This window comes from Acanthochromis polyacanthus, chromosome 6, assembly GCF_021347895.1.
Source record: "Acanthochromis polyacanthus isolate Apoly-LR-REF ecotype Palm Island chromosome 6, KAUST_Apoly_ChrSc, whole genome shotgun sequence".
Classification (NCBI taxonomy): domain Eukaryota; kingdom Metazoa; phylum Chordata; class Actinopteri; family Pomacentridae; genus Acanthochromis; species Acanthochromis polyacanthus.
In genome coordinates, this window is record NC_067118.1 from 23765110 (window position 1) to 23786701 (window position 21592).

The 21592-nt window shown below is 39.7% G+C and overlaps 1 protein-coding gene across 1 annotated transcript in view; it reads right to left on the bottom strand.

Annotated features, from left to right (window-relative positions):
- Nucleotides 1–3838: 3838 nt before the first annotated feature.
- The window catches only part of jph2 (junctophilin 2), a 30275-nt gene continuing 12521 nt past the window's right edge, over nt 3839–21592 (bottom strand). The window contains exons 3-6 of the mRNA XM_022209686.2: nt 9382–9500; nt 7089–8002; nt 5693–5793; nt 3839–5612 (exon numbers count right to left, since the gene is read on the bottom strand). Coding sequence (XP_022065378.1) covers nt 5713–5793; nt 7089–8002; nt 9382–9500 — 1114 coding nt within the window. The 3' untranslated portion in view covers nt 3839–5612; nt 5693–5712. The remainder of the gene's footprint in view (nt 5613–5692; nt 5794–7088; nt 8003–9381; nt 9501–21592) is intronic.

Here is a 21592-nt window from a genome sequence, read left to right on the forward strand (position 1 = left end):
AACAATCTAATATCACATGTCTGTGTAGGTTCTCATTCATCCAGGTCACGGTTATCCAAAGTTGTTTAAATCAATCCACTGGACTTTAAGAAAGTTCCTTGAAGACGTTTCACCTCTCATCCAAGAAGTGCAAAACTTTCGCAGTTTTTTGTGCTCTGACAGGTGTTTCTATATTGACTGTATGACTCAGAAAAACTGACTTAGATTTACCTCTTATTTCTCAACAGAAAACCCAGAGCTTTCCACACCAAACTCTCTAAATCTGCTTTCTGGAACAAGACTTAGACATGAAAACCCCATCATTAATTTCAGAATATTGTGTCACAAGTATCCTCAGTAAAATTGGATGTTATCTTTGTTTTTGCTTGCAAACCGAGTAGTATTAGTCTAGTAGTAGTCTAGTGCATAGTAGAACAAGTCTTGCATATTCAGAGTTATTTTCATCGTGTTGGAGATGGTCTGATTGCAACTTCTAATCATCATGCTATGAGGGGAAAAACGCTTTGGCTTGTTTGTTTTGCTTGAAACCAATCAAAATTGTCTAAAAGGCGCTAAGGATGCAACAATGGTGCCTCCGCAAAATAATGAGTGGAATAATTATTCTCTTTTTTGAAATATTAACACATTTTTTCATAAGTCCACATTTGATCCTGTTACAAACTGTGCATATAGATAAAGGTGTTATAGTTGTACAACACCACAAGGAAATTAGGCTTCTCAATCATTTATTCAACAAAAATATCCAAAGACATCACAGTAATGGGCCTGAAAAGCAGTTATTGACCCTTTTAGCAGAAACATCTTCTGGTAGATTTTTTTTTTTTGGCATAGTTGTTCAAAAGTCAATGATATCAGCTTATATAAACCTTTTGACCGCTCTTCATGTAAAATACCTTGTCCAGTCCCTGAGGCTGTGAAGCCACCCAGGCCATAACATTTCCATGCTTCATAGTTGGTCTATGGGTCTTCTGAAAAACATGCCGACTGATACTATCTCCAAACAGCTTTATCTTTGATTCATCTGCTGGACATTTTTCCAAAATGCCAGCTCTCTGCTCTATGCTCACTGCACAACTGTAGTTTGGCTCTGATGTCCTTTTTGGACAGCAAAGCCTTTTTCCTGGCAGGCATGCAGGTCAGATTAGTACAATCTCTTAGTGATTGTAGATGCAGCACTTTGACGCCAACAGCTGCAGAGTTACCTGCAGATCCTGCGATTAAATTGTGGGCTCGAGGAGATTTCTCTTTGCTCTTGGGACGTGAGGTTAACAGATAGAAGACCGAACAGAAGACAAACCAGGAAAACAGGGTTCCAAACAGAAAACTAATCAGGACAAACTGGCAGAGAACAAAGAAGTACACAGGACTATACTATTATATAAACAGGGAATTACTGACGAGACAAGACACAGGCGATTTACAAGACACAGTTGAGTCTAATAAGGGCACTAAAAAAAAAGAGAAACAGGGACAAAGAAAAGAAACAAACACACAAGTGACACACAAGGAACAATGTTCTCAAAATAAAAAGGTAAGTAAACAGAAGACATGACCAAAACTCAGAGACTCACTGTCACATGGTCCACCTTTCATTCCATCAGAAACTTCTAGTAATTGTCACCTATTCTGGAATCCTCAATTTTCAATGACAAAATAACTAGAACATGATACATTTCTGTATCATCTATTTGAGTACATCATCTTAATTGAGTAGCACCTTTATGCCAATGATACTTACTTTTTCCCATGATGGCAGACCCAACACCCCTCAGGTCTGCAGGAGTCCAGCAGAGGGCGCTCATCTTATGAACAACCACTCCCAGTGGGAAATAAATAATAATACATTATGCACAAGGCAATAATTTCATAGAATGCCAAGAAATGACCAGTGGAATCATTAACTCTGCTAAACAGACTAGCATTCTCCAGGGCACTGATCTCAGAGCTGAAATTGGTTCCAAAGTCCTCTTTGGGTTGGTCAAATTCATTTGCCATCCAGATTTGTAAGCTGTACATTAACTCCTTACTGTAATGTACTTTCCCTGTAACTTTGTAATAATCCTTTATAGTTTACATTAGTTTTGTTTTTTGTTTTTTTTTACAAACAGCTTATTTCTACTTACATTTTATATATATATTGTGAAATAATAACAATGTGATGCTTATACTGGTATTTAATAACAATGGTAAGGCTGCATGACGCTCAGTAGTAGTAGATACTATCAGGAAACAGACAATTTTAAAAAATGAAATGTAGAACCTATTACACATTCTTTTACGCCGTTTTAAACCATCTCAATGTCAATATCTCCTTGTACGTCTGGCTGTATTACTGTATCACCCGGCTGCACTCGCTATTTATTTTTTTGCCGTGACGCATTAATTATACATATTCACATTTTTCAATACTATGTTCACTAAACTGACCCAAAACAGACCTGACAGTTTGGTGATGTGGCCTGTAAATGATCGCTGAATTGAGTATGAAACTACCACGACACAAAATGTAAGTACACAAATGTAAGTGAGCGCACTTTTTCATGAGTTCACAATGCAGAACAGGAAAGATCATCACAATAAATCATGAAGTCAAAGTTACCCAATATGAACAAAGTGTTGAGTGAAAAAGTAGAAATAAACCACCAGTGCATTCTAACTATATGATCTACTGATAATGAAGATGTTATTTGTGACTTCTTGACAGTTTTTCACTCAAAAAGCTTGATAAAGTGAAGGCAAAAAAGCGGATGTGCAGTGACAACTCAGACAGCACATCGTCCTGTGCCTCAAAGCACTTCGAGCAGAACCTGTACTTAGAAAAAAGGAAACAGGTACAGTTTGAGCTGGAAGTTCAGAATGTTATGAGCACAGTTCTCTGAACAGCAGCCAGACCCACATCGTGTTGTCGCTGATATAAGATGCATTAAGCTCAGTCCTGAATTGCTGCTATCAGAATATTGCATTAATTTTTATCTTACCTACAGAAAAAGTATTTTATTAAGTCTTACAACATTAGTAAACACTGACATTGGGATGAAGAGAATATAGAAAAATCTTAAATGTGTTGACAGTTATTACTATTTTGAGGGTGGACAAGTTGTGTTGTTAATATTGCAGAGTGAACTATTCCTTTTTAATACAAAAACAAAAGAAAGTCGGACTTGGTGAAAATATCCATCTGGAAACTGAACTGTACTGAAACTATACTGTACATGTAGTTAGTTACATTAGCAGCTTTCAGTTCCACACTAAACCTATGCAGAAACCCCAAAGTTTCATTTCAATAAGACAACTGCAAGCAAGTAATATGAGTATATTTCCCTATAGTTCCACATTTTAATATTGTAATTGACAACTATTATGATCATTTTTGCAATTTTTAGGCACAATCAATGCATGCATTTTCTAAAACATAAACTTGATAGTAAACTGTAAAGCTTTTGGACTGTTGGTCAAAACTACAAAACCTCTTGTGCAGCACCAAATATTTCCAGCATATAATTTGCAGATCTCACGTTAGCGACTTGAAGGTGTAATTTGTGCTCTCTGAGAGGAACTACCTGCTTGAGAAGAACCGAAGCCTAATCCTGGCCTGGTTTAAAATAGGGTGTGGTATTCAGTGTGGCCCATGGGAGGGATAGATGGTGTCTCATGCTGGCAGACAGGTGGTGTTTAAAAATACTTAGTTGTGCTGTTGCTGGACTGGATTTCTTCTGGATAATGAGTGATATGGTGTGAAAATAATAGGATACGTTTAGAAACTTGTAAAGCCAAAATTAGGAAATGAAACATAATATGGGGAGATATCGATCTCACCAAATCATAACACGTTCACGAGTGTTGTAAAAGTTTTTTTTATTTAATTTCAGCTGTGTTATTTTGACCATGTTTGGCTACACAAATGCTTTTCTTCAAATTCAGCCATGTTAAATGTACTAAAAGAGGCAAAACAAAATGGCTTCCACATTACACTGACCTGTATGAATTCAAGTTCCCTTGCACTTACCACAGAGTTCAGCCACCAGTTTAATTAATGCATTAACAAATATAGAATCATAGGTTTCATTAAAACTAGTTCTTTTTGTTTTTACCCAGTGGTCTGTGTGTTCATTTGCAAACTCAAAGACAAAACAATTTCAGCTAAAATCCTCTTCTTTTTTTTTTAAAGCCCATAAATTAGAAGCTCTCTTTTCAACATAAGACATGGAGTTGAGAATCATTCTGTATTTTCTCCATCTCACAATCATGAGGTAATCTGACCGACTCCTTTGGGAAATAAACTAATTTAGGGTTGCATATTTCTTCTGACAAAAAAAAAAAAATAGAAAAAAAATCCTACAACAGAATATTGTGAATGCTGAAAAGATGTGCACTTCAAAAAAGTACAAAAAATACAGACACACGCACACACACAAGGTGCCCTCATGCGTACAAAAGTTATATTTGGCTCTGAAGCGCAACAGGCCCTGAATGTTGCATCGTGTGGACTGTTTTCTAGACATACATGAAACCGTACAGAGAAAAGCATCATCCTAACCCACCTCCTGCTGTATGAACACAATCTGTGGATTCACTACAACATACAGTGGCTACTTTAAATAAGATACATTACAGCTGTTATTTACCTGCTTGCTAATCCTGTTGCAAAACATACACGGCTCTCATTTAAAACCTCCTGGGTGCCAAGCAGCATCGCACAACATACAGCACATACACATTAGCACAAGCTTCTTATTTCCTTTCTCTACTAGGTCTATCAGCTTCCCAACCCAAAGCAGTAGAATGACAATAAATGCATATAAATCCCAGTGAAAAGAAGAAAATTTCACAGTGTTGTACACCACAGTCTCAAATACAGATTTTGCAGAATACAGTTAGCAGAAATGCAACTCATGACGTCTTTCTTAAGAGAGTGAAGAGCGACAAATGAAAACGATAACCTGCCTTTACAGTAGCACACTTAGCGCATCTTTTTCAGCTTTTTAACACCAGACATTGAAGTTAATTAAAACAAATCATCACTCCCAAATCCTTCACACGTCAGCTGCAGCTTTCTGGTGGCTAAAAATTCAAGTTCAAGGCATCGTGGAGAGAGTCGTCAGTCTGTATATGTCACTAACATACCTTCAGCTGGAGATTATGCAGTACAAACAAACATATCTTGTGACAAAACTTGACTATCTGAGTTTGTCTTATCTGCTTGATTTAGTGTTGTGAGAGCCAGCCAGTGTGCACCAATTAAGGATTTAGTTAAAAACCATATTGCAAAATGTCGACACACACTTGTGACACACTGTGACAAAGTTGAATTCTTGAGTGCCAACATGTTTCTCCAGTGTCAGCACCAGGACATACTCTACCAGCCAACCCCCCCAACTTTAACATACAAATCATATTCAGATGTACTGAAAAGTTTCAGTCGTTCGTGTCCTTCAGTTTCTCTAACCTCTGGAAAGAGAGGAGCTTCATAGAGCCTCACACAGTCACAGCAACAAAAACCTTTAGAAGAGCTGCAGACGTCTGCATGAGGCTTCCTCCTCTCAGCAGAGTCTTCGGTCTCTGGTCCTTACTGAGGAGGAGGAAAGCCATCTCTCTCCAGCGCTGCTGGTGACCTGAAGCAAAGCACTATCATTGAACTTATTTATTATATATTCACTGCATCATCCCAAAGTTTTGCTGTCAGATTTATTACCTGACGAGGTGGAAAATCTCTCATGACAAAATGTGAACGAAGAGAATAGCCAGGCCGATGTTGAGCAGGATTACCATGCAGATCATTATGGTGTTTGGGCCCTAGAAAAGAAAGGAACAGATGTGGTACTGACCAAAACAGACTCAGCAGGAGGAATATATTCTTACTCTAAGTTTCACCTCTTGTGAATACGTAGAATAACTGGAGGATTGTTCAAATTATTACTTAATGGAGTAGTTTGAAATGCGGGGGAATATTTCCTCAGTGTTGTAGCCGCGGCAAAGAAAGAAAAGAGCCAAACCTCTCTCAGATCTGTCCATTTGATTTAAAGATACAAATAATAAGACTGGAAACACAATGAAACACCGACTGTTGCTGTTCGATGGTAAAATAAACAAGATGACATGGTCGTCAATATCATCCGCCACATGTGATGTCTATGAGTCTATATCCAAAATAGTGATCAAGGGCCATAACTCTGTTAAATATTATCGCACAGGTCACATTTTCGAACTTGATCAAGGTGTCCATGGTGTGAAGCTACACACTAAATTTCGTAATCCTAGCTGTAACAGTTTCCGAGAAAAGCTGTCCCCTTCATCTTGGACGGACGGACGGAAGCATGGACGGACGGACGGACGGAGGCCAAATCTATATCCCTCTTTTCCACTTTGTGGAGGCGGGGGATAATAAATAAATAAATAAGACTATTACTGCAACAAAAAAAAAAAAAAAAACCTGGATATTAATAAACAAATCTGCAAAAAAAAATACTGATAATACAGACAAAAATATTAGTGGCTGGAAGAGGCTCAATCAGGGGCGGACCTACAATACTGAAAGTGTGTATTATCTTGCAAAATGGTATCAGGTATTGTCGGATACTAAATATTGAATGACTTGGATCAGATCAGGGTTAAACATCCTCATTTTTTGTAGTGCTATATGATAAGTTTGTGGTAATCTGTCTTACTTCATATTGGTGATGATAATATTTAGCGCTAGTTTGTGGGAGGGGAGGAATTAATCTTGCAGGTTTTTGGTCTGAAGACAAAGTACTTGACACATTTTGACCTGATCATGGTTCTAGAGGGACAATTAAGGGTTTACCAAAGTTATTAGAGTTCATTCCGATGGGGATATGAATGTAAACCTTCAAAATGTACAAAATTTCATACCAATCCATTCAATAGTTGTTGACACAGTTGGCCATTATGTGCTACTGGTATAACAAAAGGCAGGGGATGACCGTCACAATTCATCCTCTGAGGACTATGAATACAGCATTTCAAGGTAATCCTTCCAATGGTAAAGCATTCGACTGACACTGCTCTCCATATGGCCATCTGGCTAAAAATAATGAAATGTGACTCACTGTGTATATTTGCTGCCTTACCTCCAGCTCCAAAGACTCTGCAGTCACCTCATGACTTGGGCTGGACAACATGGCCTTCACTCTGGCTTCTGCTTTGGGTTCCACCTTCAGTACCGGTTTGGCTGGTGTTGCTTTGGCTTCCACTTGCTTTGGTAGTGTTTTAGGTTCCAGACTGAGAGCAGGTTTTGGGGTTAGAGCCGGACTGGGTTGGCGTTTCGGTAATGGTTTTGTCTCTGCTTTGCTGGACGGCCTGCTCACCTCCCTGGACTCTACTTTGTTCTCGGAGACGGATGGTACTCGTTCATGGACTGATGGAGCTCTTTCAGTTTTGACCTCTATAGCTTTAGGCTCGGGGGTTACAGCTTTGGACGCGGGGCGCGGTGCTTCTTCTTCATCTGGTGAGATGAGGCTGTTTCTTACAGGGACTGCAGCGGCAGGAGTGACGTTTGGAGCTTTTGCCTCAGAGTCAAACTTCTGCAGTGGTTTAATCTCCAGGTCAGAGCCCTGCTCATTCTTGTTGCTTTGATGGCTTGGGGTGCGAGAGGGGCCACGACTGCTAGGCGCCCCCCCTGTTTCAGCTGTAGCTGGGGCAGGAGCAGAAACAGAGGTTGAAGGGGTAGTGGGGCGACTACCAGGCCTGCTGTTGGGTTTACTGCCACCCTTACTACCACCACCTTTAACTGTTTTGTCTTCATTCCAGCTGCCTGGACTGAGGAGTTTAGGCTCTTCCTTGCTGATGATGCCTGGACTGGGGGAGGGGGTGCGGCCTGGAGACGAGCCAGGCATGAGGCTGTCCAGTTCATTCATGAGTGGACTTTCAGGCGGCGTGGGCAGGGGCTCCTCTTCAGCCAGCAGCGGTTCATGCATGACAGTGTCAGTGTTCTCACTGCCCTCCACGACCTCCTGTAACACTCTCTTCTTCAGATACTCAGGACCTGAAAGACCAGTTCAGTCAGAATATTAACCTGTGGCTCTTATAAATATTTGATAAGTCAAGAGTTAGCCAACGTTTTGACCTTTTAACTTTACCAATATCCACTCATTGATGGTATTATTAACAGGAACACTGGTTGTGTGAGCTGTGTGATATATCTAGGGGATGTGGAAAGAGAGTGTCATAAAGGGAGTGTCTGATGATTTAAGAGAATTAATTTTCCAAGAAATAAGTTGACAACATACTAAAACATTCTGGTGAACAGATGATTAACAACTTCGGTGATAATGTCTCGAAAGTCTGGAAAAGAAGGTAAGATGGACAATTAAATGTACTGTGTTTTCTCCACATGTTATACCTTTTTCCACTGGTCATTAATGAAATATGTTGTAGACAATTTAATCAGGTATTGTACATGATACAAGACAAGCAACAGCTAAGATATGGGTAAAAAAAAAAGCAAGACAGAAGATTTAAAAAAAACTTCTCATCAATTTGTCTTGACATTTTTCTACACAGTTTTACTGATCAGCAGGATATGTGTCACAACAGAACAGAGTGTGTATGAATACAGCAATGTCTCATTGATACGTTTTAAATATTATTTAACAGCAGTGAAGTACAAAGGCTTTAGTCATGTTAAAAATACAGAATACATCATTAGAAACATCCTGACAATTGAGGGGTTTAAATATCGGTTTCCCAGTGAAAATGAGAAGAGGAAGAGAGAGGTAAGAGAATGTACACAACTTTGTTCTTTGCATTGTCCATTTGTAGTATTAGTCAGAGAGCTGGACCACTTTCTGTTTGACTTTCTCTTTCTGTGTTATTTCTCACCATCTGAGGGAGAGAAGTGCCAGAGGCTTCTAAATGGCAGCTTTCCTTTTGTGTCAATTTGCAAGTGTGTGTCAACAGATTCGCAATGAAACTGATATGATCCCTTCGACCCAATAAGATGTTCCTTTTTTAGACAGTCAAATGCGACTAGCCTTGTGGTGAGCCTCAGCAGAAGGATCGACTAGCACAAGCTGTATGCACAGCGACACAGTATGAAGTTCAATATGTTGTTGGTCATTTATATCTGCTGTTTCCTTTAAAATGTCACACAGAAACCAAGCAAAAATGGTAATGGTGTGACATCACAGCTTCAGCTGAACAAAATAATGATTTGTGTTTGTATCCAAACTAAAGAGAGGGTTTCATAGTGTGCATATTAGGTTATATTCATGTCTCTTGGGAAAAATGATAAATATGAGCCTCCTATTCAATCAGACAAACAAAAATAGCATGACATCAATCATAGGTAAACACAGTGCTGCAAAAGCTTTAGCTAACATTTGTTCTTCTTTTACTCCACATAAGAAGCTGATGTTCACTGACCTGGCTGGTAGAAGGAAGGGGAGAGCTCTTTGGCCACCAGTCTGGCAATGCTGGACTCACTGTTGGAGGCCTGAGCTGCCTGTTCAGCTCCATCTGATTTGGCTTTCGCATGCGTTGTCCTGCAGGAGACACATGCAACACAAAATTGACAAATCATTGGCAACAAGAATTTTTCACGTGTCTTTACGTGACAGCAGGTGACATGAACTGTGATCTAAATTAAGTTATTTTCATTTGCTGGTAATCGATGTATGCTTTGAAACTAGAATTTGTATCAGTACCAAACAATGAGCATAGATTGCCAAAATGAATCTGCTCAGCTAAAGCCAGAGGATGGCTAGCTTAACTCAGCTTAGCACAATGGTGGAGGCCTGTCTGAGTGAAACAAAATCTGCCCTCAGATGAGACAAATTGGTTGGATTAAACAAACAAAATACAACATGCTCATTAGTGTGTCCTGGAGGTGCTAGTAGGTGTTTTGTTACCTTTGGACAGAGCCAGGCTCACTGCTTCAATAAGAAAGGCCAAGCAGCTGCCTGCTGCATCTTATACTGTTATTACCGACATGAAGCTCAATTATTCCTCTAAATATAAAGCTGCAGCCTGTAAACAAAGGAGGAAAAAGATAGCTAGGCTCAGCATTGGGATGTGGAGTACGTCGAGGTGTAGCGTACCTCGGGGTCTGACACAAAACTGAAGGTGTGGAGACGTAGCTGACCTATATCAAGGATTATAGCACCAAGTTTTTTAGCAACAGTATGTGCAAACATGGAGCGGGTTTTCCAAGTTCCAATGTGCTTCATAAGGAGGCAAAATGAAACAAACAAGTTTTAGAAAAAGAGACAATAAAGCTAAATTGGTATTTAAAAAGAGGATAAAATAGATTAAAGGCAGTGTAAATATGCTGAAACATACTGGGAGACAGTTTAAATAGGCTACATCATAGTGTGAGCCAATATAAAGACAATATATCAAACATAGTAGGAGGCAGTATATAGACACTAAAATATACTGGGAGGAAGTGTAGAGAGGTTGTAAGATACTAGGAGTGAAGATAAAAAGGCAGAAATAAATGAAAGCCAGTATAAAGACCATGAAAGAATAATGAACATGAATATTGGCAACTGATGAAGAATAGTACATCAAAGTGTAAAACATGTCATCTCATGTTTCCATCAGGTGGCCCTATGACTGTGGATGTATATTTTGATACGGATGTAATCAGGGCAGGACTCGGATCAATCATATAAAGTTTGAGGCAGATTGCAGCATGTACAGGGGATTTGCACAGCACCTCCTCTTTCACGGCGAAGCATCAAAGTTCAGGGGGCCGCCATGGAGTTTTGCAAATGATTTTGATAACTTTTCATCCTTAAGGTGAGTTGTATATACACACGTGGACAAAATTGTTGGTACCCCTCAGTTAAAGAAGGAAAAACCCACAATTCTCACTGAAATCACTTGAAACTCACAAAAGTAACAATAAATAAAAATTTATTGAAAATTAAATAATCAAAAACAGCCATTACTTTTGAATTGTTGATTAACATAATTATTTAAAAAAAACAAACTAATGAAACAGGCCTGGACAAAAATGATGGTACCTCTATAAAAGATTGAAAACTATTTGACCAGAGTGACATGATTAACTCAGGTGTGTCATTTAATTGACATCACAGGTGTTTCCAAACTCATAATCAGTCAGTCTGCCTATTTAAAGGGAGACAAGTAGTCACCCTGCTGTTTGGTGAAAAGGTGTGTACCACACTGAACATGGACAACAGAAAGCGAAGGAGAGAATTGTCCCAGGACATCCGAAAAAAAATTATAGACAAACATCTTAAAGGTAAAGGCTATAAGACCATCTCTAAACAGCTTGAAGTTCCTGTGACAACAGTGGCTCATATTATTCAGAAGTTCAAGACCCACGGGACAGTAGCCAACCTCCCTGGACGTGGCCGCAAGAGGAAAATTGATGACAAATTGAAGAGACGGATCGTTCGAATTGTATCCAAAGAGCCCAGAGCAACCTCCAAAGAAATTAAAGGTGAACTCCAAGGCCAAGGTACATCAGTGTCAGATCGCACCATTCGTCGTTGTTTGAGCCAAAGTGGACTTCATGGGAGACGACCAAGGAGGACACCACTGCTGAAAAAAACTCATAAAAAAGCCAGACTGGAATTTGCAAAAATGCATGTTGACAAGCCACAAAGCTTCTGGGAGAATGTCCTTTGGACAGATGAGACCAAACTGGAGCAAAGAGACAAAGAGAAAAGCGTTGGACTATTCTAAAGTGGCCTTCTATGAGCCCAGATCTGAATCCCATTGAACATATGTGGAAGGAGCTGAAACATGCCATTTGGAGAAGACACCCATCAAACCTGAGACAACTGGAGCTGTTTGCTCATGAGGAGTGGGCCAAAATACCTGTTGACAGCTGCAGAACGCTCATTGACAAATACAGAAATCGTTTAACTGCAGTGATTGCCTCAAAAGGTTGTGCAACAAAATATTAAGTTATGGGTACCATCATTTTTGTCCAGCCCTATTTCATTAGTTTGTTTTTTTTAAATAATTATGTTAATCAACAATTCAAAAGTGATGGCTGATTTTGATTATTTAATTTTCAATAAATTTTTATTTATTGTTACTTTTGTGAGTTTCAAGTGATTTCAGTGAGAATTGTGGGTTTTTCCTTCTTTAACTGAGGGGTACCAACAATTTTGTCCACGTGTGTACTGCCCAAATTTGAGGTCCTTTGGAGTTGCTCCCTGTGAGAAATTAACCTTTGAAAATGACCAAGAACACCAGAAATCTGACACTTAATTCAAAATGGTGGACTTCCTGTTGGGTTTAGGGTATGGGTCCAAGAGACTTTTTGTTTGCCCTGATGTGCTACATTTGCCTCCCAAATTTTGTGGACATACGTTAAATTTGTTCAGGGGGCTTTTTTTTTTTTTTTTTTTTTTTTTTTTTTTTTTTTGCTAAAATGCTGCAGGGGCACATGCTATGAAGGTATTTAGGCATATGGATGTCATCCAAGCAGGACTCGGCAGATTGGAGCATGAACAGGGCATTTACACAGCAGTTGATGTTTCACTGCGAAGCATCAAAATTCTGGAGGCCGCCATGGCCACGCTCTCAGACTTTTATGGAACATTTACATAACTTTTGATTACTCATGCCTGCTGTATTTACTGGCAAAATTTATTTGAGGTCTCTTGGAGTTACTCCCTAAGAGGAGTTCGTTCTTGAATATGACAAAAATCACCAAGAATTGTACAATTAATTCAAAATGCCAGGCTTCCTGTTGGGTTTAAGGCTACGGCTCCAAGAGATTTTTTTTCAGAGCACTTCCTTTTTCATGACGAAGCATCAAACTTTCCTGGCCACGCCCTTAGATTTTTACAGAACATTTTGATAACTTTTCACCACTAAGGCCTGTTGTATGTGCTGGCAAAGTCTGAGGTGATTTGGAGTTACGACCTGAGTTTATAGCTTCTGAAAATGAGCAAAAATCATAAAATTTCCCGCAGTTAATGCAAAATAGCGGACTTCCTATTGGGTTTAGGATATGGGCACCCCAGACTTTTTTGTTCAGCCTAATGTGTTGCATATGCCTACCATGTTTGGTACAGGTGGGTGAAATGACCTGCCCATAGTAGATGTTACAAATTTTGCAGGGGGCGCTGTGGAACAATTTCATCACACACATGTGCAATTCCCATAAAATACGAAAGTTCCGATGTGTGTGTGAATTTTCGTGAGTTTTTGGGCATGTTTAGGCCCTCAACAATGTCCTTGTTCAGGCAGAAAAAAAAGACAAGGAACCTTAAGGCTCTCAAAGGGTATTCACACATTTCAGTGCCCTAATAAATATATCAGCTTTAAACCAACATAACCAGCTTGTTTCAAATGTACTAGCCCTTCAAGGAAACAAAGAATGCTGAATTGAATGGTTTTTGTGCCAGAGGCATGCAATTAATATAATTCCTTTCTGTCATTTCAAGGATACAGACCTTGGTGAAAGTAGAGATATGGAGAAAATAGTTTTGGGACTCTACGCTGTCCGACATAAGGGAGCAGACTCAACAGATCTACTGGAGAATGTTGGTGTCATCACTGAAGGATGCAGAGTGCTGCAAAATCTGAAAGATGTGGCAAGTGGCTGTGCACTCTTACTTGACTGATACACTGGCTGAACCTGAGCTATCCCAAGGACCTATCCCAAGGACTTGTCCTGAAAAACAAACTGTGCTGCCCATAAAAATTCATTCCTGCTTCACTCTTCTTGGTGCTGTTTTCAGCGCTGAGGATGTCTGAGATTATTATTTTGTGCACAGAGCTTTTTGTTCTATGAAACAGGCTTTAATTTCAGACCGATTATTAGAGATAAGACGTCATTTCTATATTTCTTGTTCCACTGTTAATGTCCACTATAAACGTCTTCTTCATGTTTGTTTTCAGAAAAAAATATTTTCATGTCATGTCATGTGCTCCACTTTTGCCTTTTCCTTAGACAATTAGTAACCAGAAATAAAAGCAAACATGGACATTTTTTCAGTAACTATGTTGAAAACATCCTTTTACAGACTAATATTTCATTACTAATGCTAGCTTAAAATTGATGGTACAGTAAAAAAAAAAAAAGAAGAAGAAGCATCTGAAATGGAGTACAAAAACATAACAAAATCAAAAAAACGAGGCAAATGTGAGTGGCTGATGTACTGATGAATTAGTGGTAGGACAGTGAACATTGTATTGAATACAGATTGTAAACTGCTGGAGTAAGCTGTACTGTAGGTCACTGCCTAAATGTTAATTTGTTCATGCAGGGACATAAGTAGTGACTGACATATTGTTAATTTTTAAGCATCTTGAACAGAGTTTAATGTATTGCTGACAACCAAGACTGCAGGTAATATGTTTTTGGGTCACATCCCTTTGTACATGATAGCTAGAGGGAATATCTTTGGATTTAAATTTTAGCTTTGGTGGTCATAGGTCAAGGTCACTGGACTGTGAAAGTTTAATGAAGTCAGCTGACCTGAAATGACTGAAGTTTTATTTATTTAACCTACACACTTAAAAAGAACAAGTAGGGATAGGTTTTGTTAAAGACAATCAGAAAAATCCTGCAATGTAAATGCAGCTCATTTGAGTTTAGTAAATCAAATTTGATAATGTCAAGTTAATTTAACACATTGCTAGTGAATTTATCATAATAATGACTGAGACTTTATTGTTCCCATGAGGAAATTCTTTTTCTTTTTCAACCCCATTCTGCTTGATTTACACTGACAGGACACTCTACAAAAACTTTGTTCAACGTATAAGTGTAGTTTTCACTCTGGCCAGATAACCTTGGCCTTTTGTTAAGGGTTGCTATAATAGATGAAATCAGGCTTTTGGCTCGTCATGCTCGTCTGCATCATAGTGTTCTGTATCTAAGTCCTGAGGGGAGGGGGGTGAGGTATGTGCTCAGTGGGTGTGTTATGTCCCGTTCTATTATGTTTGTAATTCATGTAATGGCCCTGTTGTTTAATTCTGTGAGGTTTGGTGTGGAAGGACCGATTATTCTGAAGGCTGTGATGGTTTTGCACATGAGTTTGGTTTGTTTGTAACAGTGAGCATGTTTTAGAAGCAGGTGGAGCAGTACAGCAGGATAGACTAGATAATGCTTTGATACAACAACAGAAGGAGATGGGGGGCAATACAAAGTCCTTCTAGTTTACAGACGGCTGAGAGTCTCTGGTGGCTAATGCTGAGTTAATTTAACATACCTCTATGATGTAGTATTTAATCTGCACAATTTAGCTGGATTTACTTAAAACACATTGTTACAATTACTTATACATTATCTGTTACAAAGCTGAGTTTCATGGGACTGTTTGACATAACTCGATAAAGTAAATACAGCATTTCATTTCTTAGAGTGTGACAAAGGTGAAGTGGACGAAATAGCCTCATACATTTTATACTTCAACAAGTTTTTTCTTCATGATAAAAAGACATTTCAAGTTGTACAAGCCTAAATCCTACCCGAAGCTACCTTAAATTATCAGACATTAAACATCTATTGATGTCTTCAGCTACAAAAACACAAAAATAAACATTGTTGATGAAGCAATTTGTAATATTTTGTTGGGCCAACATGATTATAAAAGCTAGCTCAGCCAAGCATCTTGCAAGCAGTTGTTTTGAAATGTTAAATTAATTAAAAACTGTGCTCATTTCCTGCATGTAAGCGCTGGCTACAGGCTATTAACTACTACAGAAGTCTGTGTCATGGTGGCCCAGTTCTACCTAAAACCACACAACACTCTTGACCACACTATCACCAAAAACCACCTGACCCAGCCACAACAATCAAAATTCAAACACTACACAACTGAAATAAAAATCACAAAACTACTCATTTCAAAAAGTTAGGTTTTCAACATTAACGTTTTCATTCCTTGTGCTGATTTATATAGTTTTAATTGGTTAAACTATTAACTACAATTAACGGATTAATAATCAGTTCCCTAGTATTAACTATAACAGTTCTACAAGAAAATAACAGAAATACATATGATGGTTCCTGCATGTTTTCAGAAGCAATCCGTTGTTTTGAGGGTCGCCATATCAATGTATGTTTTATCACATTTTGACCTTGATCTCGACCTTTCCAATCAAACACACACTTCTACGACCCCTTAGAGATGGCAGCTTAAAACAGTCTAGGAGTGATCAAAAATACCGCAGTGCAGGGATTGTTTATAGTATTCAATCATGTCAAAATGAAGGCCAGGGGTGGGTGGCTGCTGGTCATATGGCTCATTAGTATTATTAGCTATCGAGAGAGGAGGTGTCCTTTTCGGCTGTTGGGCTGGGACAGAAATAAATAATGCTTTCATCGCCCTCAGTGAGACAATGAGTTATTGCAGCCAAGTTACTAAAGGCTCCATCATTACACATTTGTTTGTGTGGGAGTACAGCAGCAGCACATTTGTATGTTTGGAGTTGTTTTTGCTTCGCATTGGAAAGTTTTACTCATAATGCAACACAGTTTCTTTTCGTTTCTCAAGCTGAGCTGCAAATGAAAAATTAGAGCTGAGACCAAATCTGGAGACATAAGACAAACTAACATGCAGAGTGAATGCTAATCTCTTCTCATAAGTTAAAAAAACTAAAAGTCTACAGGCACTCAAGCGGCTCTGTAAAGTGAGTGCTAATGTAAGCATGCTAAAGTGCTGCTGTTCAGTAGGTAGAATGTTTACAGTGCTCACTGTTTTAGTTGGGCTTGGCGTGTAGCTACAGAAACAGTCAGCTCTCATCAATTTTCTCATAACTTATATGACAAATTGAAACTTTTGATGATAATGCTGCATGAAAAGTCACAAGATCAACAATGTTACTACAGTTCAAACTGAAGAGAACACAGATCTCTGCACTATTTTTTTTATGGCAATCTACTGACTCTGGGAAAGAGTCAAGAAATCACCATAGTCATCAGGATACATGATTATCTGTTTGAAAGATTAGGCCAGTCTGCCCAATATTTGCTGATATTTCAGTCTGGACCAGTTTTAAAAAAACTTGCCAGCTGAATGCTGAGAGTTCAATGTTGCTGTTTGTTCCACAGTAACTGTGAGAATTACTGATTGGGATTAGTCTTTTTTTTCTTTTTTGCTTTGCATACTGTAATGTTACACTGAGCTGAAAATAGCTCCACAGTCCACTGTAAGACTCAGTGGTGATGGTGCTTCCCACTGGAACAACTAGAGACTCCTGAGGTTCTCTGATTGATGTATATGAGCTCCACCTGTCAGTACAGAGGCAGCATCTCCTCTGCAGAAATCACATGTTTATCATTACACCAAAGTATCCTTTAAATGTAGCGTGAATGCAACAGCTGCTGTATTGGTGCAACAGCCAGATCAATGGTAAAACCCACAAACACAACAGAAGGCCAACATCATTCTACATGCCGCTCAATGTCAACGAATACCATGAAAACCCCAAACTGTATGAAAATATTTATTTATGTTTATGTTTCGTGTTATGTCTTAAATACTTGGCTCCATTGAATCCTCCTACTTGAGGCATAAATCTTTACACATCTGTCCAAATAAATGATTCAAAATGTTTGTTTAAGGTCAGAGATGACTTGATGCAGCTGGGCGCTGTAGTTTTTAGTTTATGAATACAGGAGGACGTTGTTTATTTGTTGGGGACTATTTTCAGTAGCGGATTTAAACAGATTTTGAGCAGCAGAATGGTGTATGAGGCAAAATAAACTACATTATGGGACTCAACACTGCTAAAAAATCATGACTCGTAACAAGCAGATGTGTCTGACTTGGTCCCTGTCTGCCTCCAAATAGAATGATGTGTTTACTAGCTGAAAACATGGCAGCCAGTCAGTCCTGCTGGGTAAACTGTCGGTTGGTGAGTGGAGGAGAAAGATGTCGACAGATGGCTTCTTCGTGCAGACGGCCTCTCCCTTCTTTCTCACTACAGCGCCTCTGAGTCTTTAGTGATATGAATAGAGTCTCTGCTATGTGCTTCTTACTATGTTGGAGGCAGCAGTGTGAGCTGTATTACTTTCTGACACATTTCTTTTATTTTATCCACTCCACTCTGCTTTCTGTATAATGTAGTTCAACAGCTGCACAAAAACTTTCAACCAACACGGCTAAAATACTACATAGCAGAACTGGGGGCGGCATGGCTCAGTGGGTAGAGTGGCCGTCTTGTAACTGGAAGGTTGCCGGTCACCTCAGCCCGTCGAGCTCATGTCGAGGTGTCCCTAAGCAAGACACCTAACCCCTAATTGCTCCTGGTGGGTCGTGATTAGCGCCTTGCAAGGCAGCTTCCACCATCAGTGTGTGAATGGGTAAATGTGACATATCATGTAAAGCGCTATATAAATACTACCATTTAACTGAACCTAGAAATAAAATGCAAAAAGTAGCAGTAGGATGCAAAGCCACCACCGTATCTGCCTGTCACACATCCTTTCACAACCCACTGGGTGTGCCTCCAGTATCAGCACCTTATAGCTCACAATCTGTACAGCTCTTTAAAACACCTGCAAAGAAAACAACCATTGTTTAGCTGCCATGTACATCTACACATCTGATCCTTATGGAAATGTTACATCACAGGAGCTGTTTTTCTTGTATATGCTACTATGGATATGCTGCTACTATTGATCTGTTTCCACTATTGAAGAACTGTGGCAGGTTTCAGTCCAGCAGCTAAATACCAGAAATCATCATACATAAATTACCTTTCTGGTCATTTAGGTAAGTGGAAACAAGCACAATACTGACGTATTATCATCAAACATCTGCCTTCTCGTGCTGCCGAAAACAGACTCCTGCTGCAGGGATCTATAATGCTTCTCCTTATTTTCTGTGATATATGTAATATTACAAAGTCATATATTTATATTTAGAGTGGTCACAGTTTCAAACAATGAGGTAAAAGTATGTAAATTGGCCAATCATAAGAAAGAGGGCATTTAGAGGGCGCCTTAAAGAGACGGGAGCTAAAACAGCTTCAGACCCTGAACTGGATATAGAAGATAGACATAATCTGAAATTGTGAAACCAATGTATAGGTGACGCACACCTGCATTCTTTCAAAGAAGCAGCAGGGGGAGACTCCTTTGCTTGCAAAAAGAAATCTAATTGTATAGAAGTCTATGAGAAAATGATCCTACTTTATCCTTTATCTGTTATAGGTCTATGTTCTCAATCGCTAGCTTTAAGTCTCCTTCAATAAAGCTTCATGTTTGTTTTGCAAATTATGGCCCCATTTGCAGGAAAGTGGGCATTAAAGCAGGATTTACTTTGGGGCTTGTGTAATTGACATGTTGCCACATGCTACTGCTAGTGTCATCAGGTTTTCAGCCCGATCCACCCTTTGCTCATCACATCTGGTTTCAAAAGACCAAGGTCAAGATGACCAAATGTCAAGCTTAAGTCTCCAAAACAGGAGTCCACAAACCAAAATGTGACATCACAGTGGCTATATCCATCTTTATGTGCTATTTAGGTCTCAGACAAAGGAGGAGCCACATACAAGGTTCACAATAAGGTGAATAGGGATTTTTTGAAACTGGGTATCATGCAAAGCTACTCTTGTTCTCCCACATGTGATCCAAATCTGAATGATAATTGCAGTCTGCCATACAATGACTTCCATGTAATGGTAATGTTTCCCTTTGTGCAGTACAAAGACAGTTTGCTGCTGTACCATGCATAGTGCACTCAGCACATGACGTCGACCTGCACAGCCAGTAGAAACGAAGCATCTTGTTGAGGTGTTTGCTATAAAATGTGAGCTTCCCAATTTAAAAGATAAGCTGATGTAGCCCCACTGGAAGGTTTGGAAACACATGAGTTTTGCGACTCCCCCATGCAGTGCGCTGAACCTAGCGGCCTGCGCAGTGCAAACCATATTCTGTCTGAAGGGGCCTCAACATGATAGATGGGTTGTAAAGATGTCTCCCTTCATAACAGAGCAAAAGTATCCTGTTGTGAGTCTGCCTGGTTGGCCCTTTAGGTTGTAGAACCACTGCAGTCTGTGTGTTGGTCTTCCAGTGTTTCTGACATTTGACTCTGTGACCTAAATACTCTTTATGCTTTTAGAGCTGCCTTGAGGAAACGTCTGTGCACTCTGAGGAATGATGAGACGTCAGCTGTAGGAACAGACCCCAAAGCTGTGAGATCACAGAGTAATTTGTAACTTAAAGCATGGCCTCTGAAAACGTAGAAGCCTTTCTTCAAGTCCTGTGGTGCTGCTCTGTTACCATTTGTTCTTTGTCTCGCTGCAGTCGTCCTGGAGCCGGCTGACGGCTAGAGATATTCTGGCATTCTGGCATGTGCCACTGGATCTTTGTGGATGGTCCTATTCAACTTTGTGTGCATGCATGAGGGAGAGTGAAAGAGCGATTTTGTGTCTATAAAAACATTAAACATAATTAAATCAATTTGCCAAAATATACGCACATTAAGAGGTAACTGAAGTCTATTGTAATATTGCTCAGAGGTCACATCACAAGGAACAGCTAAGATCTCATCAGATTCTTTGATTAATAAGTCATTTTTTCCTCTTTTTCATGACTTCTCATTAAGTAAGTAACTTCAGAAAACAATCGGCAAAGAGTCCTGAGCTGAGGTCACACTGAACTTTGTTTACAAATGTTACGATTGCTCACCGATGCAAAATGCTCGTCTCAGCAGTACAGTATGAAATCCAAGCTCCACAACTAAAGCTAGGTGTGGTACATATATACGCGAACCCTTTATACCCAAGCACTTGCTTATGAGCTGTGTCATATTTATATCCATGGAACCATTTGACACCACTGCTGACGCAAGATGGACCGAGATCTGTGATCTCTAACTGGTGCAGTGGAGCTGAAGCTCGCAGCAGCTAACAGGCAGAAACCAAATCAGCAAGCAGACTGCTGTTTTGAAGTTGAGTTGTGTACCGTGTAGACGGGGATTTGATCTGCTAAAACATTACAGGAGTGAGTGAAGTAACAGCCGGCAGTGCAGTAGGTGTGCAGACAGAAGGAAAGAGTTGTTACACTTCAGCTTGAGAGAACAGTCTGTGACGAGGCAGGAAAGATGGGGTCTGAACACAGGGGGAGGGGGGATAATCAGCTGTTGCATTCCCCTGTGATTGTGATACAGCAAGAGTGTGCCTGTCCATATTTAGTCAGGGCTCCTCTGTGACCACAAGGGCCCTGTGTGTGCGTCATTTACACCCTGTCCTGCCGCACAGGTCCTCCTCCAGACGTCCAGCTGCCAGCCCACGCAGCAGAACAATGTCCACAGAGCATCTGAATGCGACTGAACACTTTGCCTAACTGGACCTGAAGAGGCCAAGTCTGGCCTCCCATGCAGCGCGTTGGCTGTACGTGTATTTTTAACCCTCGACTTCATCGCCAAAGGATCATAGCAGGAGCCAACCGCTGCCAGGAACAGATGTGTCATGTCTCCTCTGCTTATATAATAATGGATTTCAGTTTCATGTTCAGGACCACTGGAGAAGGACTGTTTAGTTGGTGTAGTGGCAGAAGTTTTCAAATAATCTGGTTCATGGAAAGAACAATACGACATGAAATACTCCAATAAAAGTAAATAAGAAAGGAGGTACTTCAAAAACATTTTTATAGTGTTAGTCAGTGCAGTGCAGTAGTTTCTTGAAC